The 21,695-nt window shown below is 37.6% G+C and overlaps 1 protein-coding gene across 1 annotated transcript in view; it reads right to left on the bottom strand.

The window, feature by feature from the left end:
* Positions 1–21,695, bottom strand: part of TTN (titin) — a 308,951-nt gene that overhangs the window by 181,877 nt on the left and 105,379 nt on the right. The window contains 26 exon segments of the mRNA XM_030580102.1: positions 267–554; positions 2,944–3,234; positions 3,795–4,082; positions 4,242–4,529; positions 5,192–5,470; positions 5,562–5,840; positions 5,929–6,207; positions 6,367–6,654; positions 7,218–7,496; positions 7,611–7,892; positions 8,004–8,282; positions 8,573–8,854; positions 9,439–9,706; positions 9,807–9,896; positions 10,322–10,505; positions 10,877–11,159; positions 11,281–11,373; positions 13,227–13,514; positions 17,047–17,337; positions 17,912–18,199; positions 18,361–18,648; positions 19,295–19,573; positions 19,665–19,943; positions 20,033–20,311; positions 20,472–20,759; positions 21,323–21,601. Of these exon segments, the coding sequence (XP_030435962.1) occupies positions 267–554; positions 2,944–3,234; positions 3,795–4,082; positions 4,242–4,529; positions 5,192–5,470; positions 5,562–5,840; positions 5,929–6,207; positions 6,367–6,654; positions 7,218–7,496; positions 7,611–7,892; positions 8,004–8,282; positions 8,573–8,854; positions 9,439–9,706; positions 9,807–9,896; positions 10,322–10,505; positions 10,877–11,159; positions 11,281–11,373; positions 13,227–13,514; positions 17,047–17,337; positions 17,912–18,199; positions 18,361–18,648; positions 19,295–19,573; positions 19,665–19,943; positions 20,033–20,311; positions 20,472–20,759; positions 21,323–21,601 (6,879 nt within the window).

The following is a 21,695-nucleotide window of genomic DNA, read 5'->3' as shown; positions in this document are numbered from 1 at the left end:
CCCTCAGGGTGGGGATCTAATGTTCATTTGACACAGACCTTCTAATGTATACATTGTATATTTATGGTGTTATATTAATTATCATTAAATATAATGCTACAATAAGGCCAGTATTTCCGATTACATAATATTTTATGATCTAACAAAGACACTGGTTATTTTCTATTTGATTATGAACCACTTAATACGCAGAAAACAAAGATGTGAGCATTGTCGTTTTGGTATAAACTGCCATCACAAGACATGGTTTTTCTCTTTTACTATACCTTTCACTGTCACTTTTGACTTGCAAGAGTCACTTCCAGCCACATTTATAGCTTTGCACACATATTCGCCTGCATCAGTTTTACTAACTGTGGTGAGTTCCAAAAGAGCTGTTCCATTAGCAAAGCTAAAGTTGCATTTATCTGAAGCTTTTATTTCTCTCCCAGCCTTCAGCCACTGAATCCTGATTGGCTGTGATCCCTGGACGTGGCAGCTGAGCTGCAAAATATCTCCTTCTGCTATTGTCACTGGTCTAAGAGGTTGGTCAAACACTGGTGGCTTTTTTGGTTCTGGAATTGGAAAATATTTTAGTAAATAATCAAGAAAGAAATGTGTGTTATGAACATGAGAGAGAAACACAGGAAATAAATGAAATCTTGACTCCAACAAGTCAGTTGTATCTACAAGTAAGAGAATGATAAGCAATATGTGTTGATACATACAAGTCTGGTTTCTGAGAATACTAATGCTACATAGTATTAGAAAAAATAGTATGGAAAATGTACTTTTTCACAAGCATGCAAGAAGAGAGCTTTATGTATTCCATCTTCTTTCAGTGCAGTAGTATAAATTTGCACTCTTTCTTAAAGAATATTAAAACAACTAAAGCACCAGTGCTATTCTTCATATATTGCTTAAGCACTTTTTATAAGACTAAACAATGCAATATATTACAAAAGCAATTATTGCTGAAGTCCATTGTACCACAGCAAACTGCCCTGGCTGTACAAATTTAGACATATATGCATTTGTTCTGAACCTTCCAACAATGAAAGAAAAGCTGCACATCTTGCATAGCAAAACTGCCATTACATGAAAAGAAAATGAGTAGAGATTTGATGCATATTATGGGACCTCAAGTTTTTAGATCACTAAATGTTCAAGCTGATCTGTTTTTACAATCTTAATTCATAGTTCACACCTGATATAACTGGTTACCTCATCGTCATTGACATAAATTTTAAAGCAACATTAATCTGACTTTAACCTAGAAAGTCAAATTAATTGCTTGCTTTTGTGGTTTAACTCAATCCCATCCTGGATGCCCTCAACAGCAAGAGTGAGGAACAGTGACAATGCAATTGGTGGGAAAGATACGCGAGCAAATTTACTGACATTAATGTAGGCAAAAAGAAACCAGTATTACAGGTTTTTAATTTCAACTGTGTTAAATGTATGTCTTTTGGGTGACATCACATAATGTCTCACAATATCATTTGACATAATATAAAAGGCAATGTAATGGGAAGAGCAGAGGGTCAATCCATCCTGATCTTATGCATTAGCAGATGAGTTTGGAAAAATCACGATTGCAAATAGAGGAAGATAAAATGGCTTGATGTATTTTTGGCACCACGTGAAGATCCGCCACATGTAACTTGGCTACTCCTCAGTTTGGTTGTCCTATTTGGCAGGGATAAAAGTTTTATCTTATGACTCTTGATGTGTGGAGGAGCTGAGCACTACTATTCCATATGAAATCACCTGGCAATGCAGGTGTTTGAAAACCAGGCCAGGGTGTTGGACCCACTAAAATATTTCTTTGCTTGGGGTAGGCAATCATGCATTTGCAGAGCAGGTATGTCACAACTCTACCGTCAGGTATGCATGACCAAACTAGTTAGTTTATGTGAGAGTTGCACAGGTGTAAATATAGGCCAAAATAAAACCATCTCATGCACGTTTTACTTTGCTCATTCCATACAGTTCCCCTGCAAAACACTAATGGAGGTTCAAATGAAGTGTCAGCATAGGCTCATTTTTATGAGTAATCTTGACGTTACTGTTTAAAGTATGACATACATCATATTGCAGTAGGGAAAAGAGGAAAAAAACAAATGTACAAGAAAAAGACATGCAATGGAGTAGACAGTGTGTTTGCACTACACTTGTTAAGAGCTAGATAAATAATTCACAAAATACTTTCTAAACACATTATGTACTATGCTCAGAATGCATATTAAGGGTATGGACTTCTAAAGATATATGATAAATTGGGATTATGTATGCATGATAGGTCCCAAAGGACAGTATGCAAAAAGTAAAAAACAAAACCAAAAACAACAACAAAAAAACCCCAAAGACTCTGACTCTTGCATTAATAATTAGATGTTAAATGAGCTATTTTTGAGAAATGTTGACATTGTCCCACAAAAATCCATCACACTTTAGTGAACAAATATTCCAGGTGTGGTCTGGTTTCATTACCAGGAATAATTATGGCATATTGCAAACCTCTAGCCATTCATAGCATGCACAGTGTTGGGTTATTATTTGCTACTAATATATATTGATAGCAGCAAGATTTGTGTAATACCATTCTCTAAATAAAATATAGAAAGCTACAGGAACGCAGTCACTATTTTGTGGTATACTATTTCTATCATATTCTAAGGTGAAAGGAATAGAAATACTGTGCCCAAAGTCTATCCTGAAATACAGAGCTTGCATTGAAGTTCATGAGAGTTGTGCCTGTGTATCTAAAGCAGGAATTGGGGCCATTATTTCATTGTGTAAACTGTATTGAATTTAATATTGTTCGAACACTATTATATATGGCCCAAAGATAAGACTCCTAGAGAGAATTATTTGATTAGCTATGGAAGGCGTATATTGACAGCTAACATGTTGATAAAGAAAACTAACACCACAGTGAGGCAAAATATGAAATTAACTAACCTTTAATAACAACGGAAGAAGTACACAATACACTTCCTGCTTCATTGGACACTTTGCAGGTATATAAACCAGCATCAGCCTGCGCTGCACTCTTAATTTGCAGAAGTATGTTGTTTTTTAGGAATGATATTTCACAATTAGGACTCTGATAGATCTCTTGGTTATTTTTATACCAAGCAACGGTCAGAGGCTGGGAACCAGAAACACGGCCCTCAAGTTTAAGGATGTTCCCTTCTGTTTCTTCTACTATTTCAGATAGTTTCTGTGTAAAACTAGGTGGAATTTTTCGTTCTGCAAGAAATGAACATAGTCCTTAAATTCTAAAAATAAATTTTAAGATCAAATATTCAGTAGAACACTTTTCAAGAAATACCTCTAATTACTATATGTTAAAAAACAGTTTGTATACACATTTTTTTTTAAACAAAAAGGTATGCAGAGAACACCATTCTTGGAACAGGAAAATACCACACTGTATAAATGGATGTGGAGTTTTGCTATTTAAAAAATAATAAAAAAAATTACTTATACTGCTTTTAAGAAAAATGCCTTCTTTAAACAAAATCAAGACCCTATGTATAAGCTACAAGGAACAAACCAGATTTTGTACAAAGCACTTAAAATGAAAAAGCCTGTACACTTTCAAAGAAAGTAGACTAAAGAAAACATTATCTCTTCTTCACAATTCTCCCCACACTTTCCTTCAAAGACCTTTCAGTTCCTCCTAATACATACTTCAATACACATTTTCTAATCCATATATTGAAAAGATGGTCTCAAACTTATCTAGCAACAAGATGACTTATTTATTTTAGCTATAAAGGAATTCATACACATGGATCAGTCAATACCTTTAATACTAAGTTGAGCTGCGCAAGAGTCCTTTCCAACTTCATTGCTAGCATGGCATGTATAGGTTCCAGAGTCTGCATTGTCAATATTCAGAACTGTCAAATAAGCAATGTTGTCTACATAACTAATCCGGTACTTTCGTCCAGTCCGTATCTCTTGGTTATTTTTTGCCCAAGTGACCTTAATTGGTTGTGTTCCTGATATGTGACATTCAAAGTCTGCACTATCCCCAGCAAAACCATCTACAGGTGCAATTGGGATGTCAAACAATGGAGGATTCTTCCCTTCTACAGGATGAAAGAAACAAAAAAATGTATAGCTTTTAAAAGATCAATTTGCTTAAACCGTATTGTTAAACAAATGTTGCACTTATTGTTTTAAGTTAAGATGGAAATTTTAAAATGATCTGTTGATGTTGAAGGGAAATTATTTAATAACCAACCAACCTGTAAGCACGAGCCTGGCACTGGAAGAAACAGTTCCAATAGCATTGGAAGCTGTACAAGTGTACTGCCCAACAAGTCTCTTGTCAGTCTGCAAAAACTGGAGAGTTGCTACGTTATTCAAGAAGGAGGTTTGCACATTGTAGCTATCTCGGATATGTACACCGTCTTTAGACCAGGATACTTCAATAGGTTCTGAGCCAGTTATGCCACAATCAAATGTAACTGGTAAGCCAATAGTTTCATGAATGTCTCTCAATGTTCGTGTGAATGAAGGAGGAAATTTACGCTCTGCAAGGAAAGAAGTATTGCACAATGAAAACTTTAGGAAGTTATCCAGCTTTGGTGAACTCTCCAGTAAGCACTGCCTACAAAGATACTCTATTGTGATCTAGACTGGGTAGATTTACAAGAAGATACTGGACGATCCAGTTATCGTTTTTAACCAACTTGCCTAATATAAAACAGTAAGAGGCCCACAAAAGATCAGAGAGATTATATGTTAGACCATTTCGTTTGGGGATTGATGTGAAGAGAGGGATCTGCCAGGGATGCTCGGAAAAGTACAACCAGTTGCATCCTTCCTGTCTGATTGAAGTCCATGTTCCAAAGTTGTAAATAAAGGCAGAACTTAGCCTTAACGTTTGATCAATGGTCTCATATTTTCTACAGTGGAAAGAGCAAGAAGAATAACTGGGGACATGCCCTAAACTGAAGGGGAAGACACAGAAGCCTCTATGTCTTAGAGAGAGCACAGGACAATTTCATGGGAATTTCTTCCCAGACAGTTCTTTGCTATTAAAAGATAATGAATGCTGCAGGGCCTCTTGACATGGGTAGTTTCTAACTGGTCATGTAAAGACACTGGGTGTTTCTGAAAAAAGACTCTTCTTTCCTGAAACACCACACCCGAAGAAAGTAAATTTTTATTCCTGGTAACATGAAATATTCACCTTGAACAGAAAGCAAAGCTGATGAAGAAGCCTCTCCAACACTGTTTTCTCCTTTGCAGATATACTTCCCAGTATCACCACTATCCACCTGGCTGAAAACCAAAGTGGCAACATTGTTCTTAAAGTACATCTTACAGGTAGGAGTTGCTCTTAGTTTTGTATCTCCTTTGTACCATGATACAATAATTTCTGGTGTGCCAGCAACTTGACATTGTAATGATGCAGAATCCCCAACTGTCACCTGAACAGGTTCCAAGCGTGTAACAAAATAAGGTGGTTCTAAAGAACAAAGACATATGATTAATTCCACAATTTAAATACCACAATGACCATTAGTATAAAAAAGATTCTTTGTGGAATGAGGACACACCTAATACTGAGACTGCAGAGTGGCAATTATCTTGTCCAGAATCATTCTCAATGTGGCAAGTGTATTGTCCCTGATCTTCTATTTTACTGCTGGGAACTTCCAGTATGGCAGATGTTTCTGTGGTGGTGATGCTGCATTTGGCAGAATGCACTACTCTGTATCCATTTTTCTTCCATAAGACTGCAATTGGAGGGGTACCAGAATACGTGCATTCCAGAATTAATGGTTTTCCTTTCTCCACATTGAGATTATTCATTTTTTTCACAAATTTGGCTGGTTCTATAGTGAACATTATGAAGATAAAAGTTAAAAGTTGACACCAAGAGATTTTTTTAAAGAAATGTGTGAAATGTCAAGCCTGACAAACCTTTTACAAAGAGCTGAGTTGTGCAAGAAATTTTGCCAGCCTCATTAGTGACCAAACAGGTGTAGTCTCCACTTTGAAGTGGCTGTACATCAAACAGCTCCAGTTCTGCAACCGAACTTTCCAAGGAGATGTTGCATCTGTGTCCTGGTACTAGTTCAATGCTACCTTTGAACCATTTAACATCCAGTGGAGGGGTGCCTTTTAGGATACTGGTAAAAGTTATATTTGTCCCAGATAAAACTTGCAGGGGATCTGGTTTCTTCACAAAAGAAGGAGGTTCTAAAGACACATAGAAAAGAGAAGTGCACTTTGATGAAGAGTAAAATATTCCCTTACAAAATACTGGTGGTTAGAATCATGGGACAGAGCCAAAAAGGTAAATTGCCAGCAAAAAAAGTATTTTATATTTTAAAGCTCCACCTTGTCCTGGATACTAACCTCTAACAGTCAAATATGCACTGCATTCATCAGATCCAGCTACGTTAGTAGCTGTGCATGAGTAAGTTCCCATATCAGATTCCTTTAGTGTGTTCACTTTCAAAGAGCAAGTATTGTCTGTGAGAGTCATCTGATACTTGTCTCCACTAGTGATCTCATGTCCATCATGGAACCAGGAAACAGAAATAGGTGGTGACCCAGATACTTTGCAATCCAGCACAACAGAAGAACCAGAGAGACCATTAACTTCTTTCAGTTTTCTTGTGAAAGAAGGAGGTATAATGCGATCTGTGTAGGATAAAACACAGCTATAAATATTACAACAGTATAACTTAAAAGGGAGATGGTTTCCAGTCATCTAGCAGAAATATCACACTTTCCTTTGGCACATCTGAATTGGTGTCAGGGAATACTAAGAAGCATAATGTCCACCCCACGAGGCCTGAGGTAGTGAGAGAAGATAAGAACGAGTTGTAGGATACTCTTGAAATCTGTCATCTCATCCCTTCTGAGGATCACCTTTCTCCTTTTATTTTTTCAATAATTCCTTATAAGGAGAAGAACAGTATTGCATCATTTGGGACATGCAGACTCAATTGATGAGACTGACCCTAAGCAACACTCTCATCTTTGTGACAGGTGAAAAATGTGATGAAGGCTTCAACCTACTCCCTCCCTCAATGATCTCCACAACATTAGTGGGCCCACATAGGGTGCCTTAAGTCACATTAGCAGTGAGTCTTCCCAAAGTGGCAGAAACCTGACGTGACACCGAAGAAAGCAGCGTGTTGTGTAACGCCTTTTAAAGAAATTGTAAGAATCAAAGATAATTCACAAGTTAATCAACTAACCTGAAACACGCACTGAAGCTGTGCACCTGCTTTGGCCAACACTGTTTTTCACCTCAAAAGTATACTCCCCACTGTCCTCTACTTTTGCATTGAGGATCTTAAGTCCAGACACTTTGTTGAAGAAGCTAATTTTGTATTTCTGATTAGTAGACAGCTCTTTCCCATTCTTAAACCACCTAGTAGTGAGCTCTGGTGTGCCGTCCACTGTGCATTCTAGAGTACAAGAGTCTCCAGAGGTGACTTTCATTGGGCTGGGCTTCTCCACAATGACTGCAGGTTCTGAAATGAGATGCAAATCACAGCCATATTTGATAACAGGATGAGAGATGCAATCAGTTTGTTAAGTGAGATTAAAATATCATTCCATATTTTTTTTGTTTCCCTGTCACCAACCTAGAACTGACAGAGTGGCAAAGCACTCCTGAACTCCAGCATCATTTTTGATCTGACAGATGTATTTTCCAGCACTGGCTGGTTCTGCTTTTCCAATCCGTAGAGTTGCAACATTTTCTGAATAGGAAATCCAAAGATTTTCACTTTCTCTAACGATTTCCCCTTTGTCTTTCAGCCACAGAACAGAAATGGGCTGGGATCCTTCTACTGTGGCCTGCAGCTCAACTGTGTCCCCTACTACAGCAGTGAAATCACTGAGCTTCTTCACAAAAATTGGTGGTGCTGGTGAAGAGAAGATACGTCATGTTAAAACCTCAAGGAGAGTGCAGGAAGAGAGTGAAGAGAATGACATGATGCTAGGAATATAACTGATGTGTAAATCATTATACAAACCTTTTAGAGTTATAAAGTCAATGCAAGTGTCACTTCCTACATCATTTACGGCCTTACAATGATATTCGCCTACATCTGTGGCATCCACGCTAAGGATGTGAATACTAGCAAGGTAGTTCTCAGACATGATTTTGTACTTCTTGCTACTTTTAATTTCTCTTTTGTCTTTATACCATGAAATTTGGAACGGAGGAGTGCCCTGAAGCTCACACTCAAGATGGACATCAGAACCTTTCAAAGTCTCAACCGGATGGGGTTTCTTGCTGAAAACAGGGGGTGCTATGAAAACAGACAGAAATTTGGTTTTCTGTTAATTCTGTTCAGGACATAACAGAGAAAAGAACATTTAAAGAGTAAATTGTATTGCTATGTTGGACTGATATGGAAGAGTAAAGATATGAGTCACAATAAGAGATGGCTTTCATGCCATGGCACACTGGTAAGATATGTATCCTGCATTCTGAGAAGTTTCTATTCACCTATCTGACTAAAGATAATATTTTTACTCTTTAACTGCAAGTAAAGTGGAGAAATCATAGACAGAAAGACACACAGACAGAAGTTCTGACCTTTCACTTTTAATGAGGTACTGGTGCTTGCACTACCCGCTGCATTGCGAGCTTCACAAATGTAGTCTCCACTGTCTTCCACACGGAGATTGTGCATTTCAATGACTGCCATGGAATCAATGAAGGACATTCTGTATTTTTCACTATCATGGATTTCAGTTTCATCTTTGTACCAGGTGACTTTGATTTCTGGAGAGCCGCCTATTTTGCATTCATATCTAGTAAAATCATGCTCTTTTACAACTCTAGAGGAGTCTAGCTTTGTTATAATCGTTGGCGGTTCTATAAAATCAAAGAAAAGGGTAAATGTGATGATACACTAAATTGCACTGATCCATTAAATGCTTAAATTAATGAACTATCTAATCAAAAGCACAGACTTTCGAGTGTGGTGAGTGGTAGAAATATCTACAAAATGTGAATTTACACTCGCCAGTGATATACGTGGTGGCAGCATGACAAGAATGAACACATAGCTTGAAAAGAAGAGTATTTTAGAAAACAAGAAAGAAAATTGTGCTGTAAATGCAAACGAAGACAAGAAATCTGAGACTTGTATTGGATATCTCCCTCCTGTATTATTGGCTTTTCCATTTCTATACCACTGAGATTTGGCATTTGGGATAGAGAACTGACAAATCAGGGCACAAGTGTGTCCTTCCTTGAAAGCAGAATCACAAAGATTCCGTTCAACTGCAGGGTCTATCAGCAGGTTAATATATATATATATATATATATATATATATATATATATATATATATATATATATATATATATATATATATATATGTATTAGTAGAAATCAGATAGTATTAAATTAAGAGTGTAAATTACCTTCAAATAGAAACTTTAAATGTACACTTACCAATCACAGTTAGCTTTGCACTAGCAATATGTGGACCACAGACAACTCTGAAATTCCCCTGATCTGCAGGTTGGCAGTTCCTGATTCTGAGTATGTGACGATCACCTTTAATTTTTATTTCATACTTGTTACTAGAATTCAATTTTTGAGTTCCTTTGTACCAGGAGAGTTTGATTTCTGGATAATTAATCTTAATTTCACATTCAAATATAGCGTCTTCATCTGCTAAAACGGTCTGGTTTTCAATATCCCTGATGAGAGTAATAGGCTGAAAAATATGATTTTAAAAGGTTCAGTCTTCATTCCAAGATCACACTTCCTATTATGTGGTTAAATATTTTACTATCAAGTCAAAACCATCATTTCACCTCTGTCTGTGTGAGTCTTTGCTGGATAAATGATACAAGTTCGTCAAATTCCTGTTCTTCTTTGTGAGCTCTCTCTGTTACCTCAATTTCCTGGAGAAATACATGACATGGTTTAACATGAAGTAACACTATTGGGAAATAGCTAGGATCCATATATTTATATCTGCTCCCCCCATAAGAAGTCTGGAGAGTTGTGTATCTCTCTAATTGAACTTTCTGCAAACCCATAGCTCACTTTAAGCTCCTTACCAGCCCATCTTACACGTTCCATGTCACCAAGATCCTCTGGACAAAGACATAGGGACAGGACTTACTTGGATAGAAGGGTCACTGTTGGTAGCAGCACTGCCTCACCCAGTGCTTGAGCATGCCAGGAGTTCGCAGAGTGAGACATGATAGGATTGGAATCTGAATCTCTTATGCATACAGCGATGTCACAGCTAGGACATCAAGCCTGATGCCAGAAACTATGTTACTTTTAACATTCCCAATGCCACAGTCTGACTAGGTCTTACCAATCTATGACTTTCTTCTTCTTGGCTTTGCTTTAGCAGCTCAAAGGCTTGGAGGAGGCCACGGAAATCTGTAATTCCATACATGCGAGCATACTTCTCATATTCTTTAGGATCAACATTTTTTAGAAGTTCCATGATATCAATGGGCTTCTCTTCCTCTTCTTCCTTCTTTTTGGTTGGAGTACTATTTAAGCAAGGGGATTAATTAGAAAACATGCACAATATTTCTCCTTTCTAAGAGAATCCTTTGGGAAACCAAGTCTGCTTAAAATTGTTTGGTATAGAGCAAGCCTAATGGTTAGTGCTGGAGAGGCCTTCTGTGCCTAATAGTTTGTAGGATAAGTGCTCGCTACTTATGACTTCAAGGGGATTCTTAGCTAACTGAAAGACTATTGATATGAGTACGTCTTGATGGGATCAAGGCCAATATATAATTGGTGTCAATCCGTTCAATACAGTGTGAATACTAATAATTACATCTGGATCAGAGATAAAATTAAAGTATCCCCCACTGTAGAGATTATAGACAAATCTAGACAAAATTCTTATGCCTACCTCTTCAGTTTTGCTCTCAGATCTCCTTCAATTACTTCTTGCCTTCGTTCTTCAACTTGTAGGTTGGCACTGCTCTCAATTTCACCATGTTCATTAAAAGCTACACATCTGTACATTCCAGAATCAGTTTTTGTTGCATCCTTTATTTCTAGTTTGGCTTCATCTTCTCTCTGCTGGATGATAATACGACCTCCCTGGTTGAGTTGTCTCCACTTTCCCTTAGTCCATTTAACATTTGGGATTGGATCACCTCCAACTTTAGCAATAAACGTTGCAACACTCTCTACAGAAAAATACAAAATCAAGAAGCTCATCTTTCACATGTCTAAGACAGCAGGAGATATCATTATACACCTAATACAACAAATAGAGAAGATGACATATTTTTGGAAAAACAAGCTTACTTTCCATAACTTTGAGATTCTGAGGCTCTGAGATAAAGTACAGCTTTCCATCCACTGGTGCTTTCTTAGCTGCTGGTGCAGCGGCTGGTTTTTCTAGAAAATAGGTTTTAAGAATTAAGATGGAGGGTTTTATAGAACAGCTCACTTTCAGGTGTAACAACTTTTTTCAGTCTCCTGAATAGGAATATTTTTTATTGTAGCTGAATCCACTTACTAAAGCAGCATATGCAGTGCGTGTATGAAAGAAAAAATGCCAAATACTTTCCGATGACTTTCAATAAGTTGTCATCTGATTTCCTAAGATGGAAGCAGACACTGTAGGGCTTATTCTTATCTCTGTCACACCGTGTAAAATGTAAATGTATAAACATCATCAGAATCAGATTTTAAGATTTTCAAAAATGGATGACTTTAATTTAGGCTCTTAAATCAACAGCTTGGCACATAAATAAATGGCCTGATTTTCAAAAGTTCTCATCAGCTATTACCCAGCAGCTTCCACACAGGACAGTACCAAGGGGTTTCTCCTTGCTGCTCATTTCTTAAAGACCTGGCCTACAAGGTGTCTTAGTTTTATCATCAGCCTACAGCTAGAAGATTAAAGTGTCTGAGCAACTTCTAGGCCCACTGCTGCCTCTGTTCTAGGGGTGGTGCTACCTTAATATGTTAATGACTGTGAAGAGCTCAGATGCAATAGTGATGGTGGGATAAATATTTGAGAGAGAGAGAGTCTCATCCCCAAACTGTATTAACTTCAATTTAGTGAGGGTGCTGTCTAGGTTCAAGCTTGGATAGCTCAGCCCAATTAATTGCACTACTGCCTCTGAAATTAGACGAAGGTTTCTAACCATTAGGGGAGTGAAGTTCTGGAACAGCCTTCCGAGGGAAGTAGTGGGGGCAAAAGACTTTCCTGGCTTTAAGACAAAGCTTGATAAGTATATGGAGGGGATGTTATGATAGGATCGTTAATTTGGGCAATTGATCTTGGATTACCACCAGATAGGTCTGCTCAGTGGTCTGCGGGGAGATGTTGGATGCAATGGGAACTGAGTTACTGCAGAGAATTCCTTCTTGGGTGCTGGCTGGTGACTCTTGCCCACATGCTCAGGGTTTAGCTGATCGCCATATTTGGGGTAGTGAAGGAATTTTCCTCCAGGGCGGATTGGCAGGGGCCCTGGAGGTTTTTCGCCTTCCCCTGCAGCGTGGGGCACGGGTCGCTTGCTGGTGGTTTCTCTGCAGCTTGAGGTCTTCAAACCAATTTTGAGGATTTCAATAACTCGGTCCTGGGATAGGGGTTGTTATAAAATTGGATGGGTGGGGTTCTGTGGCCTGCCTTGTGCAGGAGGTCAGACTAGATGATCAGATTGGTCCCTTCTGACCTATGAGTCTATGAGTCTATGAGCTGGGCAAAGAATTCTTTCTTAATGTGCTCCCCAGCCTTGTTCCTTACTCTATATTTTTTTGGCTGGCTCACTCCAGACTGTGCTGTGTCTCATGGTGCCACATAGGCATGGAGCACTCTCCCTGACAATATACCAAATTCCCTTGGTAATGTCCTACAAGACATGCCTAAACCCCCATCTTCTCCCTGGAGCATGCATGCTCTGGAGATTGAAGCCCACTCTCTCGGCTTGGTCTTGCCTCAAACCCTTTGTTTTGTCTGCAAGGTTAAATTCTAAACCCTCAGGGTGGGGATCTAATGTTCATTTGACACGGACCTTCTAATGTATACATTGTATATTTATGGTGTTATATTAATTATCATTAAATATAATGCTACAATAAGGCCAGTATTTCCGATTACATAATATTTTATGATCTAACAAAGACACTGGTTATTTTCTATTTGATTATGAACCACTTAATTCGCAGAAAACAAAGATGTGAGCATTGTCGTTTTGGTATAAACTGCCATCACAAGACATGGTTTTTCTCTTTTACTATACCTTTCACTGTCACTTTTGACTTGCAAGAGTCACTTCCAGCCACATTTATAGCTTTGCACACATATTCGCCTGCATCAGTTTTACTAACTGTGGTGAGTTCCAAAAGAGCTGTTCCATTAGCAAAGCTAAAGTTGCATTTATCTGAAGCTTTTATTTCTCTTCCAGCCTTCAGCCACTGAATCCTGATTGGCTGTGATCCCTGGACGTGGCAGCTGAGCTGCAAAATATCTCCTTCTGCTATTGTCACTGGTCTAAGAGGTTGGTCAAACACTGGTGGCTTTTTTGGTTCTGGAATTGGAAAATATTTTAGTAAATAATCAAGAAAGAAATGTGTGTTATGAACATGAGAGAGAAACACAGGAAATAAATGAAATCTTGACTCCAACAAGTCAGTTGTATCTACAAGTAAGAGAATGATAAGCAATGTGTGTTGATACATACAGGTCTGGTTTTCACAAGCATACAAGAAGAGAGCTTTATGTAGTCCATCTTCTATCAATGCAGTAATTATTTGGCACTCATTCTTAAAGACTATTAAAATAACTAAAGCACAGGAGCTAAGACTTCAAAAAAAGCAGATTTCAATAAAACTTAGAGTACTGATCGGTATTGTCCCATGGGAAGAATAGCCAAGCGAAAAAAGAGTTGAGGAGAAATGGCAGTTTCTCAGGGAGACAACATTAAAGGCACCACTGCAAAGTATCCTGATGCGAAGGAAATATAGGAAGAATAGTAAGAGGCCAATATCAAAAAGGAATAGTAAGAGGCCAAAATCAAAAAGGAATCATATAAAAAGTGGAAACCCAGACAAATTACTAAAAGAATAGTACAAACATGTGGAAACAAAATCAGAAAGGTTAAGTCACAAAATGAGTTACAGCTAGGAAGAGATATCAGTTCAATAAGAGGAGGATCGTAAATAAATTAGGATTAAGAGAAAGATGAAGGAAAGTGTCAGTCTTTGTGAACTCCTGGGAGGACTAGTGAGGTCCTAGAAGACTAGAGAAAGGCAAACATACTACTTATCTTTAAAAAGGGAACAATGAGAACCTGGAGTATTATAGACCTGTCAGAGTAACTTTGATATGTGGAAAGATAATCGAACAATTATTAATCAATCAATTTGTAAGCACCTGGAAAATAATAGGGTTATAAGGAACAGCTGGCATCGACTTTTTCAAGAACAAATCATGCCAATACCAATATAATTTCCTTCTTTGACAGAGTTACTGGGCTAGTGGATAGGGAGAAGCAGTAGATGTGATACATCTTGATTTTAATAAGTCTTTTGATACAGTCACACATGATATTCTCTTAAGAAAACCAGGGAAATGTGGTCTAGATGCACTTAGTATAAGGTAGGAGCACACCTTACTCAAGACCACACTCAAGAAGTAGTTATGAATGGTTCACTGTCAAATGGGGAAGATGTATCTAGTGAGGCCGGCAGGGGTCAGTCTTGAGTCCAGTGCTATTAAACGTTTTCATTAATGACTTGGATAAAGGAGTGGACAGTATGTTTAGAAAATTTGCAGATGACACCAAGCTGGGGAGAAATTGCAAACACTTTGAAGGACAGGATAAGAATACAAAACAACCTTGACAATTTGGAGAAATGGTCTGAATTCAACAAGATGACATTCAATAAAGACAAGTGCAACTACAAAATGAGAATTAACTGGATAGGTGATACTACTGCTGAAAGGGATCTGAGGATTATTGGGGAATCACAAATTAAATATGAGTCAACAATCTGATGCAGCTGCAAAAAAGACTAATATTCTGGAGTTTATTAACAGGAGTGTCCTATGTAAAACCTGGGACCTAATAGTCCCATTCAATGGGGCACTAGTAAGGCCACAGCTAGAGTACTGGGTCCAGTTCTGGGCATCACACTTTATGAAAGATGTGGGCAAATTGGAGAGAGTGGGATGAGAGCAACAAAAAAAATAAATAAAAGGGTTAGAAAACTTGTCCTATGAGGAAAAATTTTTCTTAAAATGGGCAAGTTTAGTCTTGAAAAAGAAGATTGAGGAAGAATCTGATAGTAATCTTCAAATATGCTCAGAGCTGTATTCAAAAGAATACAAATCAAAGCACTCCAGCACTTATATTCATGCAAATACCAAAGAAAAGAAACCATATAACTTACTATCTGATCTCTTTGTCCTTACACTTAGAAACAAAAGATTAGAAAACAGAACTACTTTTCCAAAGCTCAGAGGAAGCAGGCAGCCAGAAAACAAAGACCTCAGACACACAATTCCCTCCACCCAAAGTTGAAAAAATCCGGTTTCCTGATTGGTCCTCTGGTCAGGTGCTCCAGGTGAAAGAGACATTAACCCTTAGCTATCTGTTTATGACAGCTGTTATAAAGAGGACAGTTCTCCATGTCCACTGAGGGTCTCTAGAACAAGAAGTAATGGGCTTAATCTGCAGCAATTAATATTTAGGGTAGATATTAGGAGAAACTTTCTAACTATAAGGGTAGGTAAGCTCTGGAATAGGCTTCTAAGGGAGGTTGTGGAATCTCCATCATTGGAGATTTTTAAGAACAGATTGAACAAATACCTGTCAGGGATGGTCAAGATTTACCTGTCCCTGCGACAGCACAGGGTGCTAGAATTGATGACTTCTCAAGGTCCCTTCCAGCCCTAAATTTCTATGATTCTATACTGCAACAACAATTACTGTTCAATCCCAAACTGCCACAGCAAACTTCTCTCACTGTACAAATTTAGATATAGATAGATTTGTTCTGATCCTTCCAACAATAAAAGGAAAAGCTGCACTCCTTGCATAGCAAAACTGACACTACATGAAAAGACGAGTAGATATTTGATGGATATAATGGGACATTATATATTTATACCACTAAAGATTTGGCCAGAACTCTTTTTTGTTGTTAAAAACTTTAATTCTCATTTTTATGAGTAATCTAGTCATTATTATTACTTTAACATAGGACACACATCAAATTAAGTATGGAAAAGAGAAAAGAAAAACAAATGCTCAACACAGAGAAAGACGTGCAGTGGAGTAAGGAATGTATTTGCACTAGGTTTGCTAAAAGCTAAATAAATTATTTAAAAAAATACAGTCTAAGCACATGAAGTAAAATGCTAGGAATGCATATTAAGGATATGGACTTCCACAGACATATAATTTATCGGAATTAGGCATACAAGATAAGCAAGACTAGATCCCAAAGGACAGTATAGAGAAAAAAAAAGACTAACTCTTGCATAAATGTTTTCAGCTATTTTTTTAAAATGCTGACTTTGTCCTGGAAAAATCTGTCACACTTTAGTAAATAAATATTCTGAGTATGGTCTTGAATTTATATAATTGCCAGAAATATTATTGGCTTACTGTAAAGATCTAGCCATTCATAACATGCACAGCCTCAGGTTATTATTTGCTGTTAATATGTATTGATAGCAGCAAGTTTTGTGTAATACTGTTCAATAACGGAAATGAAGAAGTCTGCAGGAAATCATCACTATTTTGTATTATATTATTAGTACCACATTTTAAGTCAAAAGAAATAGACAGACTGTGCTCAATTCTATCCTGAGATACAGAACTCACATTGAAGCTCATGAGAGTTCTGCCTGAGTATCTAAAGGAGAAGTAGCTGTCATTATCTCACTGTTATGCTGTACTGAATTTAATAGTGTTTAAAAACAATTACACATGGCCTAAATAGAAGACTCCTAGAAAGAATTATTCAATTAGCTCTGGAAGACATATCTTGACAGCTAACACATTGATAAAGAAAACTAACACCACAGAGAGGCAAAACATTAAATCAGCTAACCTTTAATAACAACAGAAGAAGTACACAATACACTTCCTGCTTCATTGGACACTTTGCAGGTATATAAGCCAGCATCAGCCTGCCCTGCGCTCTTAATTTGCAGAAGTATGTTGTTGTTTAGGAATGATATTTCACAATTAGGACTCTGATAGATCTCTTGATTGTTTTTATACCAAGCAATGGTCAGAGGCTGAGAACCAGAAACACAGCCTTCAAGTTTAAGGATGTTCCCTTCTGTTTCTTCTACCATTTCAGATAGTTTCTTTGTAAAACTAGGTGGAATTTTTCGTTCTGAAAGAAAAGAACATAGTCCTTAAATTCTAAAATTAAATTTTAAGATCAAATATTCAGTGGAAGACTTTTCAAGAAATACCTTTTATGACTATATGTTGTTATAAAACTGCTTGCGTACCGTTAAACAAAATTCTATTTTTTACAGAAAGTACACAGAGAGTAGCACTCTTAGAACAGCAAAACATGACACTGTTTAAATGGATGTAGAGTTCTACTAGTTACGAAGTAATTAAAATATCACTTATCTTATACTGCTTTTAAGAAAAATTCCTTTAATAAATGAACAATTTATGTATAAACAAGGAACAAACTAGAATTTTCTATAAACTATTTAAGATGACAAAGTCTGTAAATATTTAAAGAAAAGAAGATTGAAGAAAACATTATCTCCACTCCTCAATTCAACACTCACATTCTAATACCTCTAGATCTCTTCTGACAGCAATTTCAATACACATTTTCTAATCCATAGATTGAAAAAATGGTCTCCAAATTATATAGCAACAAGACTTGTTTCTTTTAGATATAAAGGAATTCAATGTGGACATCATACAAGTGAATCAGGCAATACCTTTAATACTAAGCTGAGCTACGCAAGAGTCCTTTCCAACTTCATTGCTAGCATGGCATGCATACATTCCAGAGTCTGCATTGCCAGCATTCAGAATTGTCAAATGGGCTATGTTTTCTATGTAACTGATCTGGTATTTTCTTCCAGTCCGTATCTCTTGGTTATTTTTTGCCCAAGTGACCTTAATTGGTTGAGTTCCTGATATGTGACATTCAAAGTCAGCACTATCCCCAGCAAAAGCATCCACGGGTGCAATTGGGATGTCAAACAATGGAGGATTCTTCCCTTCTACAGGATGAAAGAAACAAAAAAACATGTATAGCTTTTAAAAGCTCAATTTCTTAAAACCATATTGTTAAACAAATGTTGCACTTATTGCTTTAATTTAAGATGGAAATTTTAAAATGACCTGGTGACATTAAAGGGAAATTATTTAATAATCAACCAACCTGTAAGCACGAGCCTGGCACTGGAAGAAGTAGTTCCAATAGCATTGGAAGCTGTACAAGTGTATTGCCCAGTAAGGCTCTTGTCAGTCTGCAAAAACTGGAGAGTTGCTACATTATTTAAGAAGGAAGTTTGCACTCTGTAGCTATCTCGGATATGTACGCCATCTTTAGACCAGGATACTTCAATAGGTTCTGAGCCAGTTATGCCGCAATCAAATGTAACTGGTAAGCCAACAGTTTCATGAATGTCTCTCAAAGTTCGTGTGAATGAAGGAGGAAGTTTACGCTCTGCAAAGAAAGTATCGAACAACAAAAATTTTGGGAAGTTATCTATCGTTGGTGGAATTCTCCAATAAACACTGCCTGAGAGGACATGTATTGTGGTATAGATTGGGCAGATTTACAAAAAGATACATTGGAAGATCCAGTCATTATTTTCAACCAACTTACATAATAAAAAAACAGTAAGAAACCCACAAAGAATCAAGGAGATTATTTGTTATATCATTTAGCTTAGGGGCTGGTGTAAAGGGAGAGCTTTGCCAGGATGTGGACTATCAGTCAATGTGGTTACAAAATTATACATGAGGATAGAAATTGGCCATAACATTTCATTTATAATCTCACACTTTCTCCATTGGGAAGAGCTGGAAGAATAACTACATTCATGAATGCCCTATTCTGAAGGGGAAGAATCAGAAATCTGTATCCCTTAGAAAGAGCACTAGTTAACTAAAGATTAGCATTAGGAATGAATTTCCAGCCAGACTTTCACTGGTGAAAGGTAATCAATGCTGAGGGAAGTCTAAACGGGGTGGTCTCTAACAGGTCAGTTAGAGGAAGAGAATGTTCCTAAGAGGAGACTTTTCATTACTGAAAAAAACAAACCCTTTAGTTATGCAACTTTTTAAATGTGTTAACATGAAATATTCACCTTGAGCAGAAAGCAAAGCTGATGAAGAAGCCTCTCCAACACTGTTTTCTGCTTTGCAGATATACTCCCCACTATCACCACTATTCACCTGGCTGAAAACCAAAGTGGCAACATTGTTCTTAAAGTACGTTTTAGAGGTAGGAGTTGCTCTTAGTTTTGTATCTCCTTTGTACCATGATACAATAATTTCTGGTGTGCCAGCAACTTGGCATTGTAATGATGCAGAATCCCCAACTGTCACCTGAACAGGTTCCAAGCGTGTAACAAAATAAGGTGGTTCTAAAGAACAAAGACACATGATTAATTCCACAATTTAAATACCACAACGACCACTAGTATAAAAAAGATTCTTTGTGGAATGAGGACACACCTAATACTGAGACTGCAGAGTGGCAATTATCTTGTCCAGAATCATTCTCAATGTGGCAAGTGTATTGTCCCTGATCTTCTATTTTACTACTTGGAACTTCCAGTATGGCAGAGGTTTCTGTGGTGGTGATGCTGCATTTGGCAGAATGAGCTACTTCAACTCCATTTTTCTTCCACAAGACTGCAATAGGAGGGGTACCAGAGTATGTGCATTCCAGAATTAATGGTTTTCCTTTCTCCACCTTGAGATTATTCATTTTTTTCACAAATTTAGCTGGTTCTATAGTGAACAATACAAAGACAAAAGTTAAAAGTTGATACCAAGAGATTTTTTTTAGAAGAAGATGTGAAATTTCAAGCCTGACAAACCTTTTACAAAGAGCTGTGTTGTGCAAGAAACTTTGCCAGCCTCATTAGTGACCAAACAGGTGTAGTCTCCACTTTGGAGTGGCTGTACATCAAACAACTCCAGTTCTGCAACTGAATTTTCCAAGGAGATGTTGCATCTATGTCCTTGTACTAGTTCAACGCTACCTCTAAACCATTTAACATCCAGTGGAGGGGTGCCTTTTAGTATACTGGTAAAGGTTATGTTTTCCCCAGATAAAACTTGCAGGGGGTCAGGTTTCTTCATGAAAGAAGGAGGTTCTAAAGACACACACAAAAGAGAAGAGCACTTTGATGAAGAGTAAAATATTCCCATACGAAACACAGGCAATTAGAATCATGCAAACAGACCCAAAAAAGTAATCAACCCACAAAGAAAGTAGTTTATATCTGAAAGCTCTGCCTTATTCTAGATACTAACCTCTGACAGTCAAATATGCACTGCATTCATCAGATCCAGCTATGTTAGTAGCTGTGCATGAGTAAGTTCCCATATCAGATTCCTTTAGTGCGTTCACTTTCAAAGAGCAAGTATTGTCTGTGAGAGTCATCTGATACTTGTCTCCACTAGTGATCTCATGTTCATCATGGAACCAGGAAACAGAAATAGGTGGTGACCCAGACACTTTGCAATCCAGCACAACATGTAAACCCAAGAGACCACTAGCTTCTTTCAGTTTTCTTGTGAAAGAAGGAGGCAAAATGCGATCTGTATAGGATAAAATACAGCTATAAATATTACAACAGTATAACTTAAAATGTTGATGGTTTCCAGTCGTCTAGCAGAAATACCACACTTTCCTTTGGCACATCTGAATTGGTGTCAGGGAATACTAAGAAGCATAATGTCCACCCCACGAGGCCTGAGGTAGTGAGGGAAGATGAGAAAGAGTTGTAGGATACTCTTGAAATCTGTCAGCTCATCCCTTCTGAGGGTCACCTTTCTCCTTTTATTTTTTCAATAATTCCTTATAAGGAGAAGAACTGTATTGCATCAATTGGGACATGCAGACTCAATTGATGAGACTGACCCCAAGCAACACTCTCATTTTTGTGACAGGTGAAAAATGTGATGAAGGCTTCAACCTACTCCCTCCCTCCATGATCTCCACAACACTAGTGGACCCACATAGGGTGCCTTAAGTCACATTAGCTTTGGGTCCTCCCAAAGTGGCAGAAGCCTGACGTGACACTGAAGAAAGCAGCGTGTTGTGTAACGCCTTTTAAAGAAATTGTAAGAATCAAAGATAATTCACAAGTTTATCAACTAACCTGAAACACGCACTGAAGCTGTGCACCTGCTTTGGCCAACACTGTTTTTCACCTCAAAAGTATACTCCCCACTGTCTTCTACTTTTGCATTGAGGATCTTAAGTCCAGACACTTTGTTGAAGAAGCTAATTTTGTATTTCTGATTAGTAGACAGCTCTTTCCCATTCTTAAACCACCTAGTAGTGAGCTCCGGTGTGCCGTCCACTGTGCATTCTAGAGTACAAGAATCTCCAGAGGTGACTTTCATTGGGCTGGGCTTCTCCACAATGACTGCAGGTTCTGAAATGAGATGCAAATCACAGCCATATTTGATAACAGGATGAGAGATGCAATCAGTTTGTTAAATGAGGTTAAAATATCATTCCATATTTTT

This window comes from Gopherus evgoodei, chromosome 11 (assembly GCF_007399415.2).
Source record: "Gopherus evgoodei ecotype Sinaloan lineage chromosome 11, rGopEvg1_v1.p, whole genome shotgun sequence".
Taxonomy (NCBI): domain Eukaryota; kingdom Metazoa; phylum Chordata; order Testudines; family Testudinidae; genus Gopherus; species Gopherus evgoodei.
The sequence above is the reverse complement of the archived record's forward strand: the minus strand, read 5'-3'. Positions and strand labels throughout refer to the sequence as shown.